The sequence below is a fragment of the Ursus arctos genome, chromosome X (assembly GCF_023065955.2).
Source record: "Ursus arctos isolate Adak ecotype North America chromosome X, UrsArc2.0, whole genome shotgun sequence".
Taxonomy (NCBI): Eukaryota; Metazoa; Chordata; class Mammalia; order Carnivora; family Ursidae; genus Ursus; species Ursus arctos.
Window position 1 is genome coordinate 26,913,309 of NC_079873.1, and position 25,797 is coordinate 26,939,105.

The 25,797-nt window shown below is 36.5% G+C and overlaps 1 protein-coding gene across 17 annotated transcripts in view; it reads right to left on the minus strand.

Annotated features, from left to right (window-relative positions):
• DMD (dystrophin) overlaps positions 1-25,797 on the minus strand; it is a 2,358,181-nt gene that overhangs the window by 1,210,365 nt on the left and 1,122,019 nt on the right. For all 17 annotated transcript variants that reach the window (XM_057310259.1, XM_057309646.1, XM_048213297.2 and 14 more), the window contains one exon: positions 15,065-15,226. In XM_057310259.1, coding sequence (XP_057166242.1) covers positions 15,065-15,226 — 162 coding nt within the window. The remainder of the gene's footprint in view (positions 1-15,064; positions 15,227-25,797) is intronic.

Below are 25,797 nucleotides of genomic sequence, written 5' to 3' on the forward strand. Positions count from 1 at the left end.
TGGTTTTTTTTCTTTACTTACCAAAAGTTATCAAAAATGAAATAGCTTATGTCTCTCCTATTTGGGTTATTATGAAAAAAGAAATTATCCTTCCGAGTCCGTGATAATGCATAGCTATTTCAGATATTTTCAGAAGGAAATATCTTTTTATATCTAATATGAAAGACTGATATTCTTTTATCTTTGAATTTACACTCAAATCTGACCAAAGACAAGACATACACATATACACACATGTATGTTTATGTATGTATATGTGTGTATGTGTGTGTGTGTGTGTGTGTGTGTGTGTATATATATATATATCAAAGCTAGCTGTGACAGGATAAGATATAATGAGAAAGTTCCATGTGGACAATATTCATTGTGATATCTACTCATTCATTCTGCACTATATTTCACTTAAATTTCAGGGAAATTATGGATTTAGGAAAGTGAAGTTAAATCCTTTAATTGGCCTTGTTTTTTGTCTGTTGGATACTTAAGAGCTCCCTAAAGAGACTGATTTTTGAACTTTAAATAGCTATAAAAATGCTGTATTTTTTATACTGAGTAGACATTTTTGATCAAGTTCTACTCAAAAGTATGTCTGTATTTGACTTGTACACTTCTGAGCCTGCTTCAGGAGTCAGTCAAATCATGTAGTGTGCAGAGACCAAAACAATAAATTCATTCATTTCTTTCTGCCAGTTTCAGCAAAAATAAGTAAGTTGTCAAATTATTCTAATTTAAATATCAGTTGCTGTCAGATTATCACAAGCAAGTTAGAAAAGAAAAGGATTAACTTATACTACGGTGCTCATAAAATCTTCATGCAAAACAATTAGCATAATGCATATTAGTGTAACCTAATTTATACCAACTGGAGTCAGTTCCAGTACATATTACTAGAAAATAACATCAGTGTGATTAGCAGTAAATTGCCACAGAGAACTACAAGCCTGCAATGAGTAGTGCGAATTATCCTAAGAAAATGGGTTGAGTGGCGAAGGAGTTACTTAGTATACAAAGCTATAAATGTACACATATGCCTTAATATCATTCCTTAACATATTGAGCCTAACAATTATAAAGACAAATGATAAATTACTTAAGTAATTACAATTCTGGCATAAAATAATTAAGAGCAAGGACTCATGCAAATATGTACTATATATATATATCTTCACTGGTTGAATTACTCCCTTGTATATAGGTATACACTATTGTCCAAAAAGCATAGAGTTCGGGGGTTAGGGATACATGTAAGCACGTAATAAGATTACTCACAAAGTTATAAATGCTAAAGAATCTATACAATTTAATGGGGGTATGTAGGACAGAGTAATTCTTAACAAGGAAGTGAACAGATGTCATAGGAGAGGTGATGTTAAAGCAGAACTCTGAATAGTTAGTAAGCATTGCTGGCAGTAGCAGATGCTTTAGGGGGAGGGTTTACGATCATGATATTTTAAATGGAAAATACCCCCTCAAAAAAAGTAGGTCAATAACAACCATGTCTGTGCCACATAAACCTAACCACTCCCAAGTCATAGATGATTAAAACATGAACAATACTTATGCCCCATTAGGTTCTCTTAGAACTGACAGGACAAAGTCTGGCCAAGCTCTGTGGGTGCTGAGAATAGTCACATATGCTAGGAGACTATGCTTATGAAGTCTCCAGTTTCCAGTGTCCATTGGGGAGTAGCAAAGGTTGATGACTCGAAAGAGAAAATAGATGCCAAAAAGTGAGGTATAAGCAAAAATACTGATGGCTTTCAATCACAGACTGAAGGAAATGGGGCATTTTCCACAGATGGCTGTAACAACAGTTCCCATACTATGTGCTCTTCTTACCATTTCCCCCGTTAAGAGGTGGAGTTTCTTTACCTCTTTAAACCTAGGCTGGCCCTTTGACTGCCTTGACCAACAGAAGAGGGCAAAAGTAGTGTTTTGTCAGTTAAGGGAAAAGCCCCTAAGAGGACTAGCAGCTTCAACTTCTACCTTTTTGGAACACTGGCTCTTAAGATGTTCCCTCTTGGAACCCGTCTGGCATGTTCTGAGAAGCCTAAGCCATGTAAAGAAGCAGTGGGTAAGTGATTCAGTGAATGATCCCAAGTGAGCTTTCAGTTACAATAAGCATCAACTCCTAGACATGACTGAGCCACCTTGGATGTCCAGTCCAGTTGAGCTTACCTGCTGCTGCAGAGCCGGCCAACAATTGCCTATAATCTCATGAGAGATCCCAAGTGATAATGATAAATAGCTGATGCAAACGACCGAAACACAGGCTCTAGTCCATTCCTGAGACAAATTTTATTCTTGCCATGAGACAAACTTTTTTCTTTCTTTCTTTCTTTCTTTCTTTCTTTCTTTCTTTCTTTCCTTCCTTCCCTCCCTCCCTCCCTCCCTCATTTTTGTTTTTGTTTTAGTTAATTCAATTGTGTTATTTCTGCCTCAATGTTCTAAGTAGTATACTGAATAAGCAAGGAGACAGAAGTTTTTAAAAACAGAAGCATTCCTGATTAAGGGAATACAAGGTACTCAAATGAGGTAATAAATGGCATGGAGGGTTTGGGAGAACTGAAATAATAAATACAGAATGAAGCACAATAGCGAAAATATAATTGGAAAAGTTGGTGGGAATGAGGTATTTAATAACCTCATGTCCTATATGCAAAACTCTAACTTTTCAATATGAAGAGAAAGTTTAAAATTTTAAGTTCATCAGAATCACAGATAATAGTTTTACTGCTAATAGTTACCAAGAGAATGTGATTATAAATTCAGTAATACTTTGAAATGAATTTGAATTTTATTAATCACTATATACAGTGTGCACCTGTACAATTAGTATTTATTTTAGTGTACTCAAACATTAGAGGGCCCTAATGAGGGCCAGGAGAGAGCCATGGAAAACAAGAATTTAAGGGATATGGAGAAGAAGTAAAGCACCAAAGAAAGAAAAGGAAGAGTCCAAGAGAAGGAGAAGCAGAACAGCCAGGAAAGAGAAAGGGTGCCACTTCAATCAAGTGATGTAAGAGTTTTAAAAATGAAGGAAAGGTCAAAAGTGCTAATTTGGGACACATCAAATGAGGGAAGTTCTAACAAGTGTACATTAGCTGGCCAATGAGCACTGTAGCTAGAACAGAGTCAGTGGTAAGAGCAAAACTTAGCTTTTCCAAGGATGAAACTTGAAGACCAGGAAATCCTCATCTAAAAATAGCTTAGATTATATTTGAAGAATTTTGTCTCTCCACATAATGTAATATGGTCAATGAGACTCAAACACGTATTAAGGCTATGTAAAAGGAACCAAGGGATGGGAGAGTTTGTTTTTAAAAAAATAAGATAATTGATTAGAAAAATCCTGTGGGAAACAAGGAGTAAAGAGCAAAGATCAATAATCAACAAAAAATACTGACAGAAAGAGAGGTGCTACTTTTTCAGAACTCAAAGGTAAGACATTAAGATCATTTTTGATACAAAAAGGCAGAACGGGCTTCTTACTTGATGCTTTCTATAAGTCAGAACAGAAGAGTGTTAAGAGAAATCTGAATTTAAATTTCAGGGCTCTGGGGGCACCTGGGTGACTCAGTCAGTTAAGTGTCCGACTCTGGATTTCAGCTCAGGCATGGTCTCAGGGTGGTGAGAAGGAGCCCCACTGAGCCTAGCCTCAGGCTCCCCGTTCCACAGGGAGTCCACTTGAGATTTTTTGCCTCTCTCCCTCTGACCCACCCCCTTGCTCACATGTGCACGCATGCACTTTCTCTCTCTAAAATAAATAGACAACTAAATAAACAAACAAATCTTTAAATTTCAGGGTTCTGTATTACCACCTGAGCACCAAACCTTTGTGAACTCCATTTTCTCCTCTCTAAACTAAGGATGAAGATGATAAGCCAGTAATGAAGCATTATCAGCAGTCCTGGGAAAATTCTCATGTTTGCAGTAGACAACTACACTGGTTTTGGTAAAGAGATCAGATGTTACAGTGTATGTAAAAATACCTGCTCAAGTTTGCACAAATATTTACTTTCAAATTGTGTCATGATGTATTATTTATTTATAAGGAAGAGATTCTTTTGGTATCCATTGAGGAAGAGAGAAAAGAGGGTTGAGGAGTCATCTAAAGGAAAGTGATGGAAGTTGTACAGTCATAGTGGAAACTAGGGATGGAAATTGATGAGAAAAAAAATTTAAAAAAAAAGATACTCAGAGCAGAGTGCCCAAATTATGCATCTGCAACCTTATCTATCCACATGTTTTTGAACCCCTTCATTTTTCTAGTACTCTTCTCTTACCCTTCTAGTATAAAAGGCTAAAGGAATATGTGTATAATTCACTTTTTCCTCTACTAGTCAAATCCATATAGTGAGAACAACACTATTGCCCCTATTCTTAATGATCTTTTGTTCTAGGAAGATAGAACATAGAGATATAAATTAAAATTAAAAAGCAGAAATACATGTAATATAATTAAAAAAACAAGCTATATGACAAAAGGGGCACCATCATTTCTACTACAGAACCTGGTAAAATTTTAAGAAATTATCATAATTTAAATTACATATGGCTGAGAAGAGGTTTCGGAGAGGTAGAGAATAAGAAAATGGGATCTCATTCCAGGCTGTGAGAAATGTGCTAGCAAAGACTGGGTTTGGAACATGCAGAGTGTGTATGCTCTGTTTCAGGGAAGGAAAAACGAGATGTGGGTAGAGTCAGAATTACTTTGGAGAGGGGGAATTGGTGTGAAGCTACTGAACCTTACGTAGCAGGGCCCTTCCCTTACAAAGGACTCTTCTAAAACTCAGCATTTAATTTTCAATTTCTAATTGGTACAACTTTTTTTTTTCCTTAAAGACTGACCCTTCAAAGCTGCCTCTAGTAGCCTGGCATTACAAAACAAAGCCGAGATAACTTAAGTGATCACTGAAACACGGGTCTTCTGATGGTAAATTCCACACATGACTCATAAACAACAGGGACGACAATGACTTACAAAAATACAGCCCAGAACTGAACCTTTATTTGTCACCAGAATATGTGAAGGACCACGTAACATGTGAAAGGAAAGTTTGGCAATTTAGAACTCAATGCAAAGCATTACATGGACTTTGAAATATTCATATTTATATCAAGCTTTTAGACAGTGTTGAGAGGCTGAGTGTCTGTACTCTTAGAAAGATCACCACTATTAAAATTATTAGAATTGAAAAACTGGTTTTGAACATCATCTAAACCTGAAATTTTAACATAACTTACAGGCAGCATTTTTAGAAAAAGTCTCACATCCACAGTACTGTTCTAATATGATTAGAGATCTAAATTTCTTTACAAATTAAGTAAATTATATGTGAAAAAAAGCCCAGTGAGTAAATATATTTGGGAAATTAAGGATAAACATGTGTCTGTTATACAGAGTATCTCAGAATATTTCATATACTAATACACACTGTGATATCAGGAGGAATATTTCTCTGCTCAAATTACCCTTTTGTTTTCTCTCCTGTGTGCTCTTGCTTTAAAAAAAAAAAAAAAGGTGGGGAGCCTGGGTGGCTCACTTCATTAACTGACTCTTGGTTTCTGCTCAGGTCATGATCCCAGGGTCCTGACATTGAGCCCCGTGTCAGGCTTTGTGCTGAGTCTGGAGCATGCTTAAGATTCTCTCTTCCCCTCTCCCTCCGCCCCTCCCCACTAGCTCACGTGTGTGTGTGTGTGTGTGTGTGTGTGTGTGTGTGTGTGTGTGTGTTTCTCAGTCAGTTAAGCAACTGCCTTAGGCTCAGGTCATGATCCCAGGGTCCTGGGATCGAGCCCTACATCCGTTCCCCGCTCAGCGGGGAGTCTGCTTCTCCCTCTTTCTCTGCCCCTCCTCCGTGTTTGTGCCCTCTATCTCCCTCTGTGTCTCAAATGAATAAAATCTTCAAAAAATATGTAAAAGCTGTATAATGTGAGTTCTATTTTCACACAAGATATACGTCTACCAGGATATGGGTGATAACTGTTTAAAGAAAACCAACGAACTGATCTTGTGAAGTTGTCAGCTTGTATTTATATAAAATCAGTAATTTCCAACAAAAACAAAATGAAAGGAAGTGGCAGATCAAGGCTACTGATTTCAAACACCCACATACGCTGTAACAGGAGTTCTCAGTCTAATACCCTTCAGGATCACTAGATTTTTTTTTCTTCATAAAGTAATATAAAGCAAATTATGACATCATGCCATTCCCAAGAAAAGACATGTGACAATACTGCAATTACATTTATAACTAGCACTATACACAGAAAGCAGGAAACAACAATGGAAATAGAAATAACCATTTTTCCATTAAAGATGGTAAAGGGCAAATTATAGTGCTAAAAATTAATCAAACTTTAAGGACATTTCCAATATAGCATTTAACCATTAACTGAGAAGAGAGCAGGCCTTTTCACCATGATTTACCTCATCAGACCATTCTCATGTATCAAATTAATGACAAAATGGCAAGCAAAATGAAGCTGTAGCTATTGAAAGTATTTAATGGAATAAAGGATGCTTTCTAGCAAATAATTGCTGGAGCTTTTGTGATGTCAAATAAAGAAAATGATTCCAGAGAAAATAACTAAAATATTTCAGAAAGAAAAAGTATTAGAAGATGTCATGTTGAGACAATTAATGGAGAAATGTAACACTATTAGATTAGTCATTTTAAAACAAATCACAATTCTGAAATTGTACCCTCAAGAAGAGGAAATGGCCACATATAATATGGACTCACAAAATTAAAGGAAGAAAATGTACTAAAGGATCTTGGATTATTTGTACTTTTAAAACACTTGGGAATATGAAAAAAAGTGCACTACTTATGGTAGTGGGCAAAGAATTTTGGAAAGTTTTAGAATATACATTTGAATATTTTGGTAGGTACAAAAGAAAGAAGAAATTCACACAGGTTTTTTTTTATTACTATTTATAGAAAGATCCCATAAGTTAATTAGACAAGATAGAAGGCATGTTACCTATAAATTAAGTTTTGTCAGATGCAGAAGTTTTAACTTTTCTCAGGAATATGCAACAGGCCAAAGAGCTTTTTGTATTATAACGACTTAATTAGAGGTTGTTTTCAGGTCTGTAAGGCACTTTGGAACCCAGCACGTATTTAATAAGTATACACATAAATGTAATAGTGTGTGTGTGTGTGTGTATATATATACACACACATATATACATATACATGTGTATGCAAGTTTATGCCAAATGGCGAACATTTTAATATCACCAAAATAAACTTAACTGTTAATTCAATTTTTTTTTTTAAGATTTTATTTATTTATTCGACAGAGATAGAGACAGCAGGCGAGAGAGGGAACACAAGCAGGGGGAGTGGGAGAGGAAGAAGCAGGCTCATAGCGGAAGAGCCTGATGTGGGGCTCGATCCCATAACGCCGGGATCACGCCCTGAGCCAAAGGCAGACGCTTAACCGCTGTGCCACCCAGGCGCCCCCTGTTAATTCAATTTTAAGTACTTTAGTGGAGCTTTATGTTAAGAAATTTAAGAAATTAGCTGATGACCATCTTCTTCTATCCCCCTTCTACTACTCTGATAGTAAATTTGGGACAGAACCATTTAAAGCCAAAAAAGTGAACACTGTGTGGAATTACTATTCCTTGTAATATATCTGAGAAATGATGCTATTCATAGTTATAGTAACAATGATGGTAATGATAATAGAACAGTCCATTATAAATCTACATTCTCAAGCAATTATGATTACTTTTCAAATTAGGTAAGTGCAGAGACAAAACTTCAGGAGAAAAGTGGAATATTGCACAGAAATTTGAGGAAGTGTAGTGGCTACAGGTTAATTTTTTTGCTTGATAGAGAGCTAATTATTAAAGTGGTGAAAGCAGATCTGAGTTATGTCCCAGCTTCAGTGAAAATGCTTTACAAATGGAATCCATTAAGTATATCCCACTACGAACAACTAAAATATTATAATATTACTATTTAAAGTCTTACAGTGGACACCAGGATAGTCAATAATAAACAGCTAACCCTTAAGTTAATTTCAGGTTATTTAACAAAATTCCTCACATTTCACCCTTGACTATACATCTAAACAGACTAAAAAAGCTGATGGTAAGCTGAAATTAGTTTTTTAAAGATTTTATTTATTTATTTGAGAGAGAGAGCAAGTGAGAGAAAGCGTGAGCAGGGGGAGGGGCAGACAGAGAGGGAGAAGGAGAAGCAGACTCCCCGCTGAGCAGGTAGCCTGCCTGAGGCTCTGATCCCAGGACTCCGGGATCATGACCTGAACCGAAGGCAGATGCTTAACTGACTGAGCCACCCAGGCGCCCCTGAAATTATTTTTTAATATACTATTTGAGATATTCTCTATTATATGGTCTGTTTTAAAATCAACTTTATCAAGGTATAGTTTATCTACCATAGAATTCAATAAACGCAAAATTCAAGAACTTTTAGTAAATATGGATTTGTGCAACCACTGCCACGATTTGATTTTTAGAACATTTCTATAGTACCCTCAAATGATTGTATGTGTACATTTCCAGTAACTCCCTATCCCCATCCCTGGTTTCAATCAATAATCTAGCCTCTTCAAATATTTTCTTAAGGCTAAATATTTGACTTACCTTCCTCATTAAATTATGATAATGATCAAAAGAAAACAATGCAGATGCTTTGAAAATAGTCACCATTCGCAAAGTACAGTCCCTAAAAGGACTGGAATACCTGGAAAGGCTGGAATATTTACTTTCACTAATCATTCCTTCTCATGTGAAAAATTTTATTGTGTACTACTCAAAGTATTTTTAAAGTGTCCTGAAGTTCCAAAACTTGGCAGTATCATAAAGCACTATGACAAGATATTGTCATGCTACGATTTTTTTTTTTTTTGTCATGATACCATTAAGTCCCATTTTAAAGATGGTTCTTCATGATTATAGTAAACTTGACTGGTCAACAATTCTTTGATTTTCATCTTTCTTCCCTGCTGTCTTATGGTAAGATGGCAAAATCCATTTGGGGCTTGTCCACTTTTTTTTTTTTTTTAAAGACTTTATTTATTTATTTATTTGACAGAGATAGAGACAGCCAGCAAGAGAGGGAACACAAGCAGGGGGAGTGTGAGAGGAAGAAGCAGGCTCCCAGCGGAGCAGCCTGATGTGGGGCTTGATCCCATAACGTCGGGATCACGCCCTGAGCCGAAGGCAGACGCTTAACTGCTGTGCCACACAGGCGCCCCAGGGCTTGTCCACTTTTTAAAAAAATGCTCCTAGCACATTTGTCTGGCATGTATTTAGTGACTAAATGTGGTAAATCTTTGTGGAATTGAATAAATTCACCAAATACTTATTGAGGATCTTCTAGGCAGTCCTGATCTCTTACAGACTGAACTTTGGTGGGTAGGGAATTGAGGTCCACAGGGAAAACAACAACAAATAAACTAATTAAAAAACAAACAAAGAAGCATCAGATAGTCATAAATGCTACAAAGAAACTTACAACAGTGACTGTGATACCAAGTGTTATCTGGGTGTGCATTTTAGATTTATAACTTCACTGTCAGCTATTTTGGGAATAAATATCTATTTGTATAAGAAAAATAAGACAGAAAAATAAGACAGAAAAAATAGGTTGAATCTAAACTGCCTCAAAATATTCAGAGTACTTCAAGAGTCTTCACTGTGACCATAGCATTACGCAGCTAGCTTCACCTTTTGTATTTAGAATGCATAGTTTTTCACAACAGGATGCTGTAATTGAACTGCAGAATTAAGATGTATACTTTTGAATTTATAATATGAAAGATGTCCATTTCTTTATTATTATACATCCTGTGAGGACCTGATATTGTGCCATTTTTCGAAATATAGTCAATGATGTGTAGCATATTTCTAATCTTTTGTATCTTCTGTAACACTTGCTTGCAATTATTTCCCACACTATTAAACATATTGAAATGGTAATGGTCATTATAAATTGGGGAGTAATCAGTTCTATACGGTAACACACACAGGTAGCATTGCAATGTTAGAACAGATTTAAAATTAATTGTGTTATGTTTACCATCATATTTATATTGCTAGGTAAAAAGAAAAGAAAACATTTCTGCCATGCCTATGTGGGGTTTAATATTTGAACCCTAATGTCTGTAATAGATCTCCATATTCTCCTTTGATGATTCAATTATTCCATTATTACATAAATCCTGAATGAACTCTGTTATGAGGGTTTATACTGTCTAATTCATAAATCAGCAAAGTAGGCTGTAAAGTTAGACTGTTCTGAGTCGTTTGGCACTCAAACGTGCCTATTTACACCGTGAAAGTCCTTTTTATTCTATAATGAAATCGTAAACTTAATCTGATAGACCAAAATCTGCATTTAGATCTTTATTTTTTTAAGCCATTGATTTTGATAGTTTGGAATGCTTACATTTTAAAATGGCCAAATATATTTAAACTGAGTTCAAAGATTTAGCTTCAATAAACACAGGAAGACCTCAATTATGAATTGTTTTGATGTGTGGCTAATGTAGTCAGCTTAAGTTAACAGCTTGCTTTAGTAAAAAGATCCCTCTTTTCTATTTGTTGACACTAAGTTTTAGCTACATTGCTGATGGGATGGAAAAAGAGACAGAAGGAAGAAATTTGGTCTGTAGTGGACCTGGAGTACCCAAAAGTCCCAGCTTGATGAGCGAAATATAGCAGCACTTTCTTTGTTGATTATGAGGTCCTCTCCTTTGATAATAATTTGTTTCCTAAATTGCTTCAAATTTTTCCCCTCTACTCATGCACATAAATCTACTATGTGGGAGATGATGCTGCAAAAGATGGGATCAGGAATCTGCAGGACAAAAGAAATAGAATAGTCGCGCTACTGCAATCACCGCCAGGCAGCACACTGCTTCTTGTGGTAATCTCAGTGATACCGCAGTATTCTCTATAAAGTGTGTATCATCAACATTTCATGATATAGAGCATTTCAACCGGTACCCACGTTGGCTTGTTCTTACATACTGGAGATTCGAAATTATGAAATTACTGGCATAATTGGAAAGAAAAACTGTAGACTGAAATGTCTTCATAATTTTAAGAATTACAGACATTAAAGTGGTTATTTGCACATGATTATCATGGCTCCTACAATGATTTAGAGGCACGTCCAAGGTGACTGGCACATTAAGATATGTGGAATTAGGGGACAAAGAAGAAAATAAGAAAACCAAGCCAAGTTCATCTTCAAACATCCATGCTGCAAATTCTATTTGCCTGAATTAATTCATTTCTCCAGGAATTCTCAGCTATGTTTTCTACCTTCATTCATTTCCCATAAGAGTAAGGGGATAATCAAAATAGAAGACAGTCACCCCAACTCCCCCCCATTGAAATCTTGACAATGTCATAGGTGTGAATATCAAAGAGTGAGTGGTAAGAAATGTGATGTGAGGAAAAGACTTTGGAGCAATTCAGCCATGACCAATAATGAACTCTCCAGAGTCGATCTCAACCTTTGCCACATGTAAGAATACTCAGGAGAATTTCCAATAATTCTGATGATTGAGTCTCCCCAGAGATTCTGACATGACTGGCGTGGGGCGCACCGTGGGAACTTCGATTTTTCTTACAGATTGTAAGTGCTAAAAACTAAATCTGTGTTTCAGTATGTTCTGCAGGACACTTAAGAAGTAAATAACTATATTCATGCTATGTGCTGCTTTGTAGTTAGATAATTTGATGATTTTATACTGTAAAATTCTTCTTGAAGAACCACTTATTGGTTTTTATATTTTAATCATATTATTTTTGAAATAGTTCTCAAGTGTCTGATGTCCGTACCTAGAAGATAAATTTCTCTATCTAGAAGAGTTCCTCCCACTTGCTTTATTCTATTTGAATCAATAAGATGTTACCTTATTTTTGTATTTTAATAAAAATCTCGCTTTAAATGGCCTGGCTTTGGGTAGTTGATGCTATCTGTGGTCAAACGATCTGAGATTTTGGTTTGTTTAAGTGTTATTGATTGAAATAAAATACTCCGGTCACTATATGCTCTGACATCCTCGCAGTATGTAGTCTTATTGTCTAAAAGGTTAGGCTTTACTCCTATGAGGTCTTGTTACTAAACAAAACAGTAAGTATTTTTAATCTGATTTAGAATCGGAGGGCCCAGTTCTGTAATCATGACAGATAACTGATGAATGAACATGCTGAGGCAGTGGGGAGCTCATTTCTGCCCTATAGTTACAAAGGCAAATGGAATGCAAGGACCCACCTTGATCTACATTTACTTTTATAAATAATAGGAGCACACCTATTAGAAAGTTATATACACTGTATATATGTTCATAATACTGAGAATTTGTTATTCCTGAGAATCTCAATCTTAAAAGGCAGAAAAGAAGGCTCTAGTAACAGATTTAAATTTAGCAGCAAAACTACTACTGCACCACACGGTGGAGTCAGACATCCACAAATCCATGGTGGCCGGTGTGCGACAGGAAATCGGAGCACATTATTTAAGATGACCAAATACGGTAATGGCATTCATTTTGTGTGGCTGGCTTCTCAGTGGCATACTAAAACAAGTACTCGATTTCTGAAAAGGGAAAGCTAAGTCCACCTAATCTTTTAATCAACAATAAACTTCCATGGAAATTGAAAGAAGCAAGTTGTTTTGTATTAAGACAAACCATGAAAGTTAGCCTCCATGATATACACCTAGAAAAATGTCATTTTGGTGGCATTCTCAGTGGCTTCTTTGTCTGACAAACTCTGCTTATGTTCTTACTTCACAGACAACCACTTAACTCTCTCCTTGTTTCTTTCAAGAGAGTTTCAAACTGAGCTTCAGGAAATGTAATCCTTGAAGTAAATCTGAGTACCAGATAACTCTGTTCCAGAAAACAATTCACTTGCTGTCATCTTAAAATAAAATCTTAGAGAAGAATGTTCCAACAGCTTTCGGGTGGCCTGCATTTTCCAATATTATATATTACTAGTCGGGGAATTCAAAGTCAAGAATTATCTTGAAAATGCAGGTGCAACTAGAAATGCATGGAAAATGGATTTGAGCTTGTTAGTGCTCTAAAATTCCGTTTTTCAAGTAGATCTGAAATTTCTTAATTGACTTGTGTGCTGTTATCCGTTAAGTATTTTGAACTGTTATAATTAAAAACATTTTTACCACAGCTTTTTTGTGAAAGCCAAACAAAACACTTTATATTATGGTATTAAAAAAACTAGTATGTTATATTCACATTTATGGAATCCTGCATTCATAGCTAAACAAAAGAGAACACTCACAGTCCACAACCTTTTCAACTAAACAAGTTTTTTTTCCCTAAAAGCTCCATTTGTTTCTAAGACAATAATAGCTATTGCATATCTCATACTTTCATATTGCTACTCATACTTTCATTCGATAAGCCTTAAAAACTATATATTTATAGTGCAAATGTCCAATTTTAATATTTAATACTTACACTGTTCAAAATTTCCCTTAATTATATTCAGAAATTTATAAGCAGTCTTTAATCAAACACTCCTCCAAGTTTATGTCACTGAATTTAAAAAAAGAAACAATTGTATTCTACCTTTGGTTTATAATCATGAAGTTCTTCTCGGTAATAATTTCCCATTCCTGTCATGCATTTTTCTAAAGTCTGTGTATAAAATTTTCTATGTGACTCAAATTGGGACGGTCTTAGGAAGAGCTAATGGTTGAGCACTGGACTAATGTAAGCTTAAAGAAATGCATATACCAGGGAGTTTAAAATCCTCAACAGTGTTTGCTATTCTCTCCCATTTACGATTTATACTTGCCCCAGTGAAAAACTATCATAAGGATGCTGTCATCAGGATTACCCTAAACTATTCTTTCTTCTATTTCTTCTAAACTACTATTCCCCTGTTGCAATGGTCAATGAGGAAACCCTGTGCCCTGGATTTTGTAAGCCTATCAAAACCACCTATACCCTGCCTCGTGTTCTCAGGGACTTTCTTGGTCAAACTTTGACAATATGGTAAACTACCTCATGCTATTGTGTACAATGATGCTCTGGGTACCAATTTAACTATGATTCAGTGCACTATAATTGCATTGTAACCATGATTTGTAAATCTAATACTTAATCCAAAAATTCATTTTAAAATGAAAACATTCAGGCATCTCTACCAATTAGTGGGGAGAGGGCCCTTGGGATGGGTAGATAACCTTCTAATGCCCCTCACATCTCAACATACTGGTCTGAGTTATCCGTGGTTATTAGGTTCATAATATGTACTTAAGATTTGAAAAGTAGTTACATTACCTTACTATCAGAAAATCCCAAAGATATTGAAATAAATAATACCTATTATACTTCACATATATTTAAAGGTTATTAAAAAATAGAAATACAGCATTTAAAAAAACACTTCCCAAGGTGGAAGTTAATTTAGATATAGCCTCAGTTTATTCAGTATAAAATCAACTTAGATTTATTTTCATTATTATTTTAACTCTCATTCTAGAGAAACTGGTTTAGCATATTTCAAAATTTGGATTGAACAGAGTGGAATGTGTGAGTACATGTGAGTATATACGGTAAGATTATTAGTAATAAATGCAAATTTACATCTCAAATTTTTTGCTATCAACTACTTACAACACATAACATGTAAGAACAATATAGAGCTCATAAGACTTACGATTCCAAAACTGACAAGGATGAGTTGATAATAAAATAGTCGAGAATGCATTTTTAATGACACCCTAAAAATACCTTCTTTACAATTTACATTCTTAAGGTTTCCCTCTAGCTTAAGTAGAGTTTAACAGTAGACTTTCAAATGCTATTTCCCCACCTTGTAAGTGTCTCTACTTCAAATTTCTCCATTATATACTTTTCAAAATAAATCTTAGAGTACTAACCTAAAGCTCTTTTTCCCTCTGACCTCCAAACAGTCAAATCAGTCAATCAAAACACCCTCCGTACAACTAGTTGACCAAATTTTAACTTAGAAATTCAGCAATGTCCTGTTCCGATAACACACCAAGTAACAGTATCTCATTCCCAGTCTACTTGCCTGGGCTTCCTGAGGCATCTGAGCTGCGTCCACTTTGTCAGCAATATAAGCTGCCAACTGCTTGTCAATGGAGGAGAGGGACTCCTGAATTACGTGCAAGGATTTTTCGATCTCCTGGGCCGACTGGATACTCTGCTCAAGCAACTTTTGCCTCCTCACGGCCTAAAGAAAAGAAGGAAGAAGGAAGCGGTTCAATGTTTCCTTGCCATAGTTTTTCTGCAATCCTGCCGCAAAGTAAATGAAGATTCTAGATTCTGCCACCATCACCTTTTTGTAAGATAGACTGCGCAGCTTCCTGCCACTCATTCAGCTCTGCTTATAAAAATAAAAATAAGAAATAAGAATTAGCACACAGAACTACAGGACCCGGAATCTCTGCAGGACAAAAACCACAGAAGTATGTATATCAAGGAAAGAGGCTGGAAAAAACAGTAGTGAAATCATCTCAGTCGCTGCAATCTGTCGTTCTCAGGCCGAATGTTCCTCCTGATCTCATTATATAGTTCAAGAGATTTGGTTTACTTAGAATAGGGTCATCGTCATCACAATCCAATTCAAGATGGATAATCCACTTCCACCAGTGAGACACATATACAATCTGTTCAGAATCAGCTCCTTTCAAAAAGAGAATTTCATATAACCATCTGGTTACGGATTTATTTTAAATATGATTTCTACCAGTTTTGCATGGGCTTTTTTCCTCCTGTTTTCATTCACAATTTGGATTATGGAAATAACTTGTACAATTGGATCTGTGTTACTGCTTAAGTGGAACAAATAATAAGTAATCCTAATATAGCTGCAATTAATCTTGATTGTTACTATCGGTATGATTAGGGTAATTTAACACTTTCCAAATATAACTAGCATGCTGAGCAGACTGCACAGTCTCCCTTCAAGGACCTGTTCACCTTTAGAATAGTCCTACAAGCAAGGATTGGGACAAGCAACTTACTGAGAATTCCTTAAGTTATGCATCACGGCAAGTATTTTTATTATATGATGTGTAGACATGATTATCTGGTACGAGAGAACGATCCTTCCCACAGACTATGAGCGAGCTTTTAAAAATGACCCTGCTTGTGAGGAGCACAGGGTAAAATACAGAGTCGTCACATCACTACGCTGTACACCTGAGCTAACGTAACACCATGTGGCAACAATACTTCAATAAAAACTATTAAAAAATTAAAAAAAGAGTATATAGTGGGCTCCTTAGCTTTAAATGTATTAGAAATGCCATTATTCTTTAACGAAGGCAACTTGGAACACAGCATTACTCTATGACTACAGCTAAAAGAGCTGCAAGTCTCGCGCTATGACGGGAGTGGGAGGGCATTCTCAGTATTTCTACCTGGATCGTAAATCTTCCTCAGGACTTTGCCTTAGGCTTTCCTTTCTTCTCATTCCACTCACATTTCTAGTTTCAGTTAGCCCTCTTTCGCTCTCAACTCTGTCTCCGGTCCAGATGTCCCCCTCGATCTCCACCCATGCAAATATATTGCCCTACTTGACAATTCTACTTGGACATCCCACAGCAACCAAAACAACAGCATGACCAAATATGGATATATTTTGGGCCCCTTCTCATCTACTTACCACCTCTCCAACTTGCTTTTGCTCTTGCTCTGTATTTCCGCCCCTATTTCAATGACTGGCAATTATTCATTGCCCTTATTAGGCATGATTCTGGATATTTCCTCTTCCTTTATCACATCCTTCGCCATTTTGTGTTTACTCAGTCAATCAATTCCCAATCCTTTCTTCGACCTCCTAATATTTCTTGGTTTCATCCTTTTCTCCTCCTCCCCACTGTCATTCCTCTACTTGGGGTAATTACCATCTCTTGCCTCAAATACTGTACAGGCTCTTGGGCTGGTATCCTACCCTATCATTACCCACCTGCAACACAGCTATAGTGTCATTCTAAAATGAAATGATGGCTCTCTGCTTAAAATCCTCTAGTGAGTATTTATTTTCCTGAGGATAGATGCAATACTCCTTAATATGGCTTTAAAGTCCCTTCATAGTCCCTGCTGGACATAGTCCTTGCTCAAGCTACAGAGAAATTCTATTTTTCATTCCCTAACATACACTATGACCCTCTTGATACTTGGCCTTAAACATGCTACTCCTTTTTCCTTGAACACTTCCACCTAACTTCCTTTTATTGGCTAATTTACCTTTATCCCTTAACTCTCACCTTGGAAATGTGGATATCTCTCTCACCAGGTGGCTGTCCCTGACACCCTACGTCCTCTCTTGTACTTTGTATTTCTGGCTCAATATGTATCACACCGTATTGCAAATTTCCATTATTTTTTCCCCCTATTTCAGACTTTAAGTGTCAATGAAATCAGAGACTATGGCTGTCTTGTTCATTGCTCAATACCAGGTACTAGAAAAAAAGACCAATACTTTTGTTCATGACTGAATGAATGGTGTAACAAGGCTTTTTAGTGGGAAAAACAGAGAAGTGTTCAAGTAGTCAAAAAACTGATTTAGAAAAGAAATTGGGAAAAAGGTCACCACCACTCAGACAGACACAGCCTTTGGAGAAAAGTGCGTGTGTGTGTGTGTTTAATTCTGGTGTTTTTGTTTTATTTTGGTATGTTGTGTGTGTGCTTGGAATTAAAAATATGAAAATAGGAAAAAATTTAAAAAAATAAAAGTATCAGAATAGGATGGAACATTATTTATAGGAAACTTCAGTCTACTTCTATTACAATACTTGATCCAAATCAGTGACCAAGACCTTGGCCTATAATCTAATTCAAATACAGTTTCCCTTTCTTCATTCAAAACTTCAGTGAGAAGTTACATCACGTCATAATTCAGTTACCAGTGCTTATGGCTATAATCAGAGCTGTCTGTATTGTACAAGAGAACGTCTGTAGCCTAGCCAGACTTTCTCCAGAGAAATGGATCCCTAATGATAAAATTTCACCATTGTGACAGGTGGCTGGAGAAACCTTCCAGTCACAGCATGTAGTAATTGCCTACTCAGGCATTATTTAAATCTGGTCCTTTATCTGGCTAAAGGCAAAAACAGCCTACGCTCCTGTGCACACCTGTAGAATTTTAATATAATTGAATAGGATAAGATACAGCATAATGTTAAACCACATATCTAGCCTCAAAATTATATTTAGAACTCTAACCTTTTCTATTGATGAGATTCTATGGATTGAAAGAAATGAAATGACCTAAGAGCTGATGGCAGAGTTGACCTCAGGTAGGTTGGCTCTTTGTTTGGCCTGGCAGTCAGTAAGAGAGACCAATATACATGGATTCTTTGATTATCTCAGGGAGTGAAAAGACCTGATGTCAATCTAAGCTTGCAGAACTCTTTGAACTAATCATGCATAAGCTGCCTTCTATTTCTAAACACCTTGTTAGGCAAACCCTGATGGGGGGCCAGGCCTGTGGATTTTCTAGGACCCTCTGGCCACTTGACCTGTGCTATCTCGCTAGACAGAGTTGGTAGGCTGTCCCAAATCAGACTCAGATTTTTGTTGCTGGTGCAGATTATGGCTTAACTATTGTTTTAAAATTTTATTCCATGTCTTCAGCTAACTCTCTTATCAGTAAGATGAGTCATATAGCTAGACAAAAACAGCAAATATGAGGAGAGTTACAAAGATACTGAGAGGTTGGCCATCAACAACAAAAATACAAAAGAAAAAACTGGAATCCTAATGATGGTTACCAAGGAGCATAAAAAAAAGCATAATGAAAAAAATTTTATTTTGGTTTTCAGAAAAATTCAAGGGAAACTAAGTTAAAATAATCAACATACATGGAAATATATTATTATTTCCTCAAAGTGCTCTAGAGTATAAAATAAAAAACTGAATGATTTTTGTTGGCAATGGACAGTCATCTCCACAGTGACTTGCTTATTTCTTACATTTGTATTTTTTTAAGTAATAACCCTTGTGCCCCAAAATTACAAATGCTTCAACTAGAGAGCAATATGGCTAAGAAACTGTGGAAGAATGAATTTTTCATTCTGGTAGAATAAATTTCTCATGTGAAATAAAAACTGGGACTCTGAATCAAAATAAATGTATTGAAATATGAACGCAGGCTTAAAAATACAAAAAAATTATTTTACATGTTATTCCAATAACTTTTTATAAATCATCATTCATTAAAGGAGCTATATGTCCTTGCTATACTTATTAAAGGCACTATAAAATATAATCATTTTTATTTCATTTAATAATAGGTAAGATCATGATTGCATTGAACTAGGAATGTGGGTGTTTTCACTATTAACATAGGACCTTCTGAGACAATTATTAGAAAGATACATTTCCCTTAGAGTTAACCTTCCTACCCAACAGCAAATACTTATTAAGCACAAAATATTTTGGAAAATTGAACTATACACATAGTCTCTTGCTATAGGAAGATAACAAGCAAACCAGAAAAAAAATCTAGTAGAATACAAGGATACAACATTTTTCAGCCTAAGAAAGAAAGAAGAAAAGCAAATTTATACTTTATGAGTTAAAAAATGCCAGAAAAGTGTTTCTGTCCAAAATTCCCTATTTTATATGGATGGACTTCTCTTGGTTGCATACTGTACCAATTAATATATATATATATATATATATATGTATATATGTGTATATATATACACATATATAGAAGTTCCTGAGACATTTAATTCACTATATAGCATGAGTTAGTTTGAGGTCACAAAAATAATTTTCTTCCGGTATCTGTGGGATCTAGGGTTGGGAATGGGAGAGATTTTGTCATTATTTTGTTTCTTCTTTTAGGAGTGTGTGTGAGTGTTTTACTTTATTTGCTTTTGCTTTATGGCAGAAAACTGGAGAAAGACTTTTGATGCCTGGACCTAATTGTGGAGGGGTTTTCACCAGGAAGCCCTTTGCCGTGGACTCCCTTGTGAAGGGGTGTAAGAGATACAAGTCTCGTGGAATGGAAAGCATGAGTGTGGAGTGTGCAAAAGATGCACTTTAATGTCTTAGCATCTTTCACAAACTTTTTTTTTTGTAATCCAATTATGTAATAAATATTCCTTTGTTGCTTACTAAGTGCCAGGCCAAGGGAGCTCTCAGTTTTGCTTTGTACATTGCACAAAAGATCCAGGCTTAACATTGTAAAATTTACCCTTTCGTTAGCTATAGCTAAAAAAGGGATTCTTTTTAGTGGGCTGAGATTTTGAGAGACACTTGGCTTTTCAAAAATCCGGACTGTGGATTTCCTCAAGAATTGCAGATTCTTGCCCATTCCGCTTCAATTTATGGAAACAAACACCCACAGAAACGAAAAACTTCAGGGTCTGTGCCAACGAATTACCTAGGGATTTTCTAAATTGTGTTCATTAAAATTTCTAGGACAAAGGAAAGAGATGTCAATTCATTAAAAGAATGGAATATGATTTATGATCACCTTGTAGTAAAGAAATATATTTTTTACTGTTTATAAGTATTTGTCATTGAGACTAGACATGTAAAATAGTTTTACTTTCATTATGTCTTATCTTCTTTTCCCTAAGCAATGAAACAGGATAGCCATTGTTCAATTAGGCCTCATTTCTTTGAGTGATTTTAGTAGTAGATGAACTCAAGAAAAGCATTTCTCAAATTCTGATGCAAGTAAAGCAGCTACAAATTCTTGCAGTTTCTGCTTGGGGAAGAGCATTAATTGGCCCCACTTTGAATGCCACTACTTTGCATAAAATAGAGCAAGGAATTAAGTACTGTTCTCCACAGACAGTGGCTGGAGGGTGGGAGTCCTGTAAGCGATGTGCTAAGACGAAATCCTACTTGTGTGGCTCTTCAGAAATTAAAATGGAGACCAAAGAGAAGCCACTAATCTGCATTATTTAACAGTCTCACCTCACTGCACAGACTGTTCTTCACCAAAAAGTTCTATTTTCTGGAGTCTCAAGTTCAGTGTGCCAGTAAATTAATGCAACTACTTCCTTTTAGATTTTCTTTGTCACCTATTAAGAGGTTGTAATTTGTTCAAATACCAAGTAAGAAGAATACTGAATTTGACTGAATTATTTTGGTGAATTATTTGGGAGCATTTTTTTAATTGAAGTACAGTTAACACACAATGTTACCTTAGTTTCAGGGGTACAATGTAGTGATTCGACAAGTCTGTATTTACGTTATGCTATGCTCCCCACAAGTGTAGCTACCATCTGCTACCATACAACGCTATTACAATACCATTGACTATATTCCCTATGCTGTACCCTCTGTTCCCATGACTTATTTATGGCATAACTGAAAGCCTGTATCTTCCTTACCCCTTCACCCATTTGCTTAGCTGTTTCCTCCTAACTTATGCAACTTATAAGGTATTCTTAGTCTTGAACTGAAAACAGTGAGTTCTAAGTTCTCCCTGTTCTAAGAGATGGAAATAACAAGCCTTTTCTAAAATCTTTACTGAAGTGGTAGGAAATCTGGCTCTTCCTTCATTACTCCACCAAGCTTGCTTACTCTAAAACTCCATGAAGATTTGGAAGAGAATCATAGTGAGGCTGAATCCATGGTCCAGTGTGATGGCAACTTCCACTTACTCATCAATGATGAATGAAAAGTGGTACTTCAATCTTTCTGCCCCAAGCAAGGGAGGGAAACTCCAACACTATCACTTGGAGAGTCTGGGAGTCCTAAGTAAATAGGGATGGCATCTAATTACCAACTTGGACTCTGCTTATGCAGCTGAATGATTTATTTGCTTTCTATGCCTACCTAAGTATAGAAGACAAGAAATTGGAAATGACGGCAGAGTGAAGAGAGGGAGCAGCTTGTACTTCCTAAAGCTTGGTGTGGCAGAAACATTTCCATAGGTCAAGTAGACACTGAAAAAGGCAGCCATGTTTGAGTTGTCTAGCAGAAACATTGCTTAAGGAGCAAGAGTTCTCCATGATGAAGAGGCTTGAAGATATTTTCACTAAGCATGTTTTTCTTGTTAAAGAATTTGGAAGACAGAAGAGCTTTTATAAGACCACTTAAAAAACCTACACTTGCACCCTCCAAAAAGTCAATGCTTGTGTCCTTGTTATATAAAGTATATGAACACCATGAAAATGCTAGTTAATAGGAAACATTTGCCAACTTTCCTTCATTCCTACTTCTCAGGCCAATGGAGAATAATGGGACCCAGATGAAGTAAGGAAAAGTGATGGTGGTATAGAGAGGAAACCGATCACTCTCCCCTTTTACTGCAGGTCACTTAGGCCATGGTTTAAGATTGAAATGGAAACAGTAGAAGAACATTAAACTGAATATGAGATTGAAAATTAAAGCTGAACTAAGCTGGCTTTAACTTCTTAATTTCACAGAGCCTGGAAAGCAATGGGATCTATTCAGGAATGCCAGTAAGAAAGATGAAACAACCATCAGCTTGAAGTAAAATATTTCATGTTTCTGTCCTACCTGGTTCAAACTATACAAGAAACTACTGTCATAGTCAATGAATTCAGCACTTGATAAACTGAGGTAGAGACAGAGAAAAAAGATGGATACAAGGAACGGTTGGAATGTGGACCAAGGAAAGGTAGGAAATGTTTTCTGGAAGCTGTGAAGAGATAGGTAATGAAGGACCCAGGAACTATCTTTGAAACACTGAGAATTATGGTAGCATGGCATGATTAGAAAGCTTATAAAGATACAGCAATGCCACTGGCTTATACAACAGCCAGCAAATTGCACATTTTATATCTATCTAGCAAGGTTCTAAGTACGGACTAGTGCTGCTGTCGAATGCAATACTTTGCCTACTGATTAATAATTTCAGTGAATAGCCTGTTAAACTTTCTGCAGGATAATCTGAAGGTCTTTAAGGAGGCATGGCATGGCATGGCATGAAAATGTCAGGAATTACTTAAGGACCACTAAGAATGTTCTATTTGTCTCACAAACACATTCTCTCAACTTTTAGTTGTTTAGAACTGACAGGAGGACACCCTCGAGGAAAGTAAAATTTGAGGAACACCCTGGACCTCACTGTAGACTCGGACCTCTTTAGGGTTGATGAGAAAAAAAATTTCATTTTTCATGATTTTGTATGGTGAAAGGAAAATAATAGATCCTCACGGAGTTACATATAATATTTCTAGATGGTTAGGTGTGCTTTCAGCATGCTGAGGAAATGCTTTTCAAAAGGAATCCAGGTAGTTATTTTCCACAAGGAATTAAATGGAGATTTTAAAAATAAAGTGGAGAGGAGAGAAGATATTTTATAGCAGGAAGCACAATTTACAACTGTTCACTGCCTCAGCAACGATCAAAAGTTTCACCTTGTTGCCTTGTTTCTTTTCACATTAGTCCTACTTTTTCCTTAAGAAAGGAGGTCCCACACGGTGTTCCTTGGACAAGAAGACCAAAACAAAACAAAACAAAACAAAACAAAACAAAACAAAACAAAAACCCAAAAAAACCAAACCAAACAAACAACCCCAAAAAACAAAAACAAAACTGTGCTGATTTAAGCCACTCTAGATACAACTCTTGTGGAGAATTCTGGCACAGTTAGCTTTTGCGGCATGTTTGTTAGTGTACATGATAGGCTAAAAATCATTACAAAGATGTATGCAAGTGTTTGTATACATAGTCTTTAAATATAAAAGAATGTTGCATTATTTACAAGGGTCATCTAGATTTGTTTTTGTTAAGGTTACTTGGCTTAAAACCACTGGGCAGAAAAATCCCAAAACCACGTGCATGGAGCTGTCTGTAATTTCCTTTACAGGAAAAGATAATAAATGTTAAAACCACTGTGGTCATGCTTAGTTGGAACTTCATCTGTTTCAGGTCTCTGCAGGTCACTGAAGTTCTTCTGTGACCTCTGAGGAAGCACACTTGAAAGAAATATTTGGGAATCACTTTATCAGTGGAACTTGACATCAGATAGCCATCACTTTCAAGTTAAGCATTGATAGAATGGTCAATGAGCTGTACAGTAATATATCTAAGACATTTCTGGATTTTTGCTGCATCCATTCATCTTCATGGGTAGACAAATGAAATTGGTCTTCCACCCTGACAGGAGCAAACCAATGCATTATTTCTGCTTCAAAAAGGAAGTGCTGGAAGTATAACACAGTAAATCTAGAAGGAATCTACAGAGTTCATCTTGTCCCAGCCTTCTCAAGGTAACTTCAGAGACCCGCCTGGTCAGCAAAGCTTCTCTGGTGTAATGGCAAGGCACTCTCTGATCGCACATGTGCTCATAATATGAAAGTCTAAACTTTAGGCAATTAACAATTTATTGATATTGTAAATAATTAAAATATCATAGAATATTGCTCCTGATACAGAAGAGTGAGACAGAATGGGAGCCTAGGGATTAAGTGGGTCAGGATTGAGACCACACGTGTAAGTAACATCTATGTAAGAGTAAAAACCCAAATCTAGGGGTAAAATCAAGTTGTAAAATGAAGAAATAAGTAGAGGTCAGAAACACAAGTTGGAATGTAGCCACTGAGAAACTTAGTTGATTTCTGGCAAGAGACGCAGTGACTTTTTCATAATTCAAGTATATAGGTAGGGAAAAGGCAAGGTGCTACAATTTAAAAAAACTGTAGCTGGTGCTCCTGAGATGAGGTATGCAGGTTATCACCCAAGTAGAAAAGGCCTCTAGTGAGGAAGAACCCAGTGAGACCAACTGTAGATAGACTGGTAGTTGTGTCAACTTGTCATTGAATGGCATGCCACTTGGTGCTTACATAAGGGCAAAGATCTCCAGCCAACAGAGCAATGTGACAGAGATCTCAGAGTGGAAGACCTTTTGGTGCTAATCAATTTCTCCACTCGGGAATTCAGACCCTCCGGATAATGAGTAGACACAGGGTTTCTGGCTTCCTGGACTTTAGATGATGTGTGAGAAGCACATCTGTCACACTATGTTTTACAGAGCAGCTAAGGATGGCCACGGGGGTGGCCTATAAAACAGATTTCAGTCTAGATTTCAGTCTTCAGTCAGGTGATCTCAAATGTGGCCCCAATAACCTGAAATGGTTCTTTCCTGATGTACTTTAGACATCTATGCAGGATTCCTTTTACTGTGATGGATGCCCATAATGGTCTGAGGCTAGTGTTCAGGTTCTCTTGAAATAAAATGCTCTAGACTCTGTTGACCTGTATGGTCAATTATTGGTGGAGTTCAATTATACACAAACTGCCAACTAGAAGTAGTATCTGAGAAACTGAAAAACTTCTCTCCTGGGATGTCTGGGATGATCCTTTTTCATCCTTTCCATATGCATGAAGATTAACAATATTTATTTATCACAAATACTCCAGATGATCACCATGGTTCTGAAGAAGTTGAAGTGCAAGACAGAGTGTGTTTAGGGCTTCCTGTCTCCCCAGTCATCCACACCACACTGAATAATTCCTCAGATCTGGCTGAGTAGCTGTACCGAGCATTATTTTGTCCTAAGGTTTTTACAAGGCTTTCAGATTTTTTGTTCTCCAAGTAGCTAAGATAGACAAGACCGCATATTTGTAGCAAGGAATTACTGCCAGGGTCTTTGGCTCTGATGGGATTCATTTGGCTGGGATGTACACCTTGAACAGCAGGAACAAGATGCAGTGAACAGCTGCTTTCCCTTTCGCTTGCCAAATCTGCTGTACAATTCCCGAGCAGTACGCTGGGAGTACAGAAAGAAGACTCATGTGTGTCGATGTAAGCATGGGGGACAGATAAACACTGGCAAAGAGGTGCACTGCACTTGATTC